The 2,761-nt window shown below is 35.8% G+C and overlaps 1 protein-coding gene across 1 annotated transcript; it reads left to right on the top strand.

The window, feature by feature from the left end:
• On the top strand, positions 1 to 1,242 carry LOC125656142 (uncharacterized). The gene is made up of 3 exons (XM_056145737.1): positions 1 to 306; positions 602 to 746; positions 923 to 1,242. Exons 1-3 carry the CDS (start codon positions 1 to 3, stop codon positions 1,240 to 1,242), a joined length of 771 nt encoding a protein of 256 aa, XP_056001712.1.
• The last annotated feature ends 1,519 nt before the right edge of the window (positions 1,243 to 2,761 follow it).

The following is a 2,761-nucleotide window of genomic DNA, read 5'->3' on the forward strand; positions in this document are numbered from 1 at the left end:
ATGAGTTTTGAACTAAGAAATATATCCTATATTAAAGCTTTTATACAGGGTTTTTTTTCAAATACTTTCAAAGATGAATTTGGAAAGGACTGCACGGTTTTCTGGAAATCCTTGGATGAGAATGATCAGATTTACGTTGGATATAATGGAAGATACATTTTATCTTTCTGTGATGACTACTCCTTCCAAGGAAAGGGAGATGGAATATTAGATGAATATGAAGTCTGCATTACTCCTGTTAATTTTACTGATCCAGACTCTGCCGTACGATTAGATTATAAAACATATGGCTATAAGACGTTACAGGTAACATAAATCAATCTTTTGATGTTACATTGATTTTTTATTATATGTACACACACAAAAAAGTATCACAGCACCAGCTGTTTTGTTTTAACTTAGGTATATGGTTATTTTCATTACTCCATTTCCATTATCATTCACTACTGCTAAAAAAGGGGGCAATTTGCCAATATGTCTTGTTTTGTACGTGAAAATATCCAACTTTGCATGCAAAGATAATAATAAAAAAATCTACGTTGTAAAAAGGGGGGCAGGTCCACCTTGACCCACCTGTTGCTGTGTTTTTATTGTTTTGTAGAATGTAACCTGTACAGAAAATTACAACAAGAAATACTGTGGACCCCAGAGCGAAACTCTCTATATAGATTTTGAGAAACGTAACAAAAAAGACACATCAAATGCCAAATTTAAGCTACGTATCACAACCAACAAAGTTTTTGATTGTAAGTTTTTATTTATATTAATATACAATATTGTAAGTTTATGCATACGCTTTTAAACATTGAAATTATCGGTGTATATATGCATGTATGCAAACATTTACATGCGATTGATTCGTTTTGTCGATTATTGGGTGGAGTATCAATCATTTTATATAAGTTATGTCATCTTGACATAGATGGCGATGTAGTTGGAGCCATCATCGGTGGAGTAGTCGGTGGTATTGTTTTAATCGCACTGCTGACTGGACTTGTTTGTTGGTGTGTGTGCAGGAGAAAGCTCACACAAGGACAGGTGTTAAATCCAGGTAAGGGAAATCAGAGCAAGTTTGAACATTCGATTTATTGCGAAAATCTTCAAAAGGGTTTTGTTGAGCAGATATTTGACCTGTACTATAAACAACGCAATGTGATTTTCTCTCCTCCTCCCCCTCCTTCTTCTTCTCCGTCTTATTCTTTTTCTTCTTCTTTGTCTTCTTGTTCTTCAAATCTTGATTAAATATTCACTTTTCTTGATACAATGTACTTATTGCTAGATACGTGTACATCTGGGTCCAGTTCCACAAAGATAATTTAACTGTCTGTTAAAGTTAACTAACCGCGTCGGTAATTTTTTTTTTTACCTTTGACGAATAATGTAATACATTATCACATTTCTTCGGTTTAGTTCAAGTTATGTGTCTATCAGTAATTATTTACTTTTAAAAGTAACACGATTAAAACTGTTCCCAACTTTCTTAAACTTCAGTGGTCAACCAAGCAGCGTATCCACAAGCAGCGTATTCAGCACAACCGGCGGGTAACAATGTAACTCTATAACCGACAGCAAACTATGCAACACAGTATCCAGCAGGGTATAACACACAACCTCCTTTCCAATACCAGCAGGCAGGTTACTGGCAACCAACAGAAAAACTAAACATCAACTCTTCCACCTAGCTATAGTAGTGTGACGTGATTGCATTTTCTTGTGGAATCTTTATCTTGATATTTCAGTCCAGCTCCAGTTTTCTCCTTTGCTGGACTCCTACTTTTAAACTGACATTTAATGAAATTATATTGTACGTCTCATTCAAAGTTTACCCTTGGTGTTTTGCTAATACACTCATCACCAGAAAAAAAATGTATTTTCCACTTTAAGTAGATAGCATTCGACGGTGTTGATTTTCTATCTGATATTACATGTAGGTATGTAAGTGACGTTGATCGATACATTCATGATTGTAAAATATCTAGTAGACATCTACATGTACATGCAAAACTTATACAGTACCAATTTTGATGAACCAGGTGCGCATTTCGACAAATAATGTCTCTTCAGTGATGCTCAACCGAAATGTATCTGATATCACATCTTATCAGGTCTATGGATCGTTACCAAACTCCAGATTAATTACATATAACTACATTGTAGATACACACGTATCTGTACTAGTTATACAGTCCCTCATCAGTACAAGATCAAACCTTATCTTAATTCAACCATGGTATGTTTAAAAGTATGAGCTTTTTGTATAACACCCCTTATCCTTAACAGAATGAACGGTGTTTGAACATGAAAGACGAAGATAACGAACAGTGATCAATCTCATAACTCCCACAAGGAATATAAAATAACGAGTTGGGGAAACATGGACATACCCGAGGTGGGATAGGGTGCCTAGGGAGAGCAAGCATCAGATGTCGAACAGTCACACCCACCGTTAGTCCTATGTCTTGATCCAGTATACGGAGTAATCCGTAGTCAAATTCAGTGTGCCGAGAACGGCCAAACAATCCGTATGAAAAACGTCACACAGCATTTGACCCAATGATAGGTTATATGGCCAAACTAGATAATCATAATGATCATAGAAATTGCGAAATGCTGACTTTAAAGGAGACCATTTATACAAAAACACCTGTAACATCAATTTGTCAGTAGCCTGCCTCAATTTCAGAACTGATCATACGCAGAACAAGCTCTTCTGTATCAAATCAGTTGAGAGATATAAACACCATATGCAGGTGAGAATGGA

The sequence above is a fragment of the Ostrea edulis genome, chromosome 7 (assembly GCF_947568905.1).
Source record: "Ostrea edulis chromosome 7, xbOstEdul1.1, whole genome shotgun sequence".
NCBI lineage: Eukaryota > Metazoa > Mollusca > Bivalvia > Ostreida > Ostreidae > Ostrea > Ostrea edulis.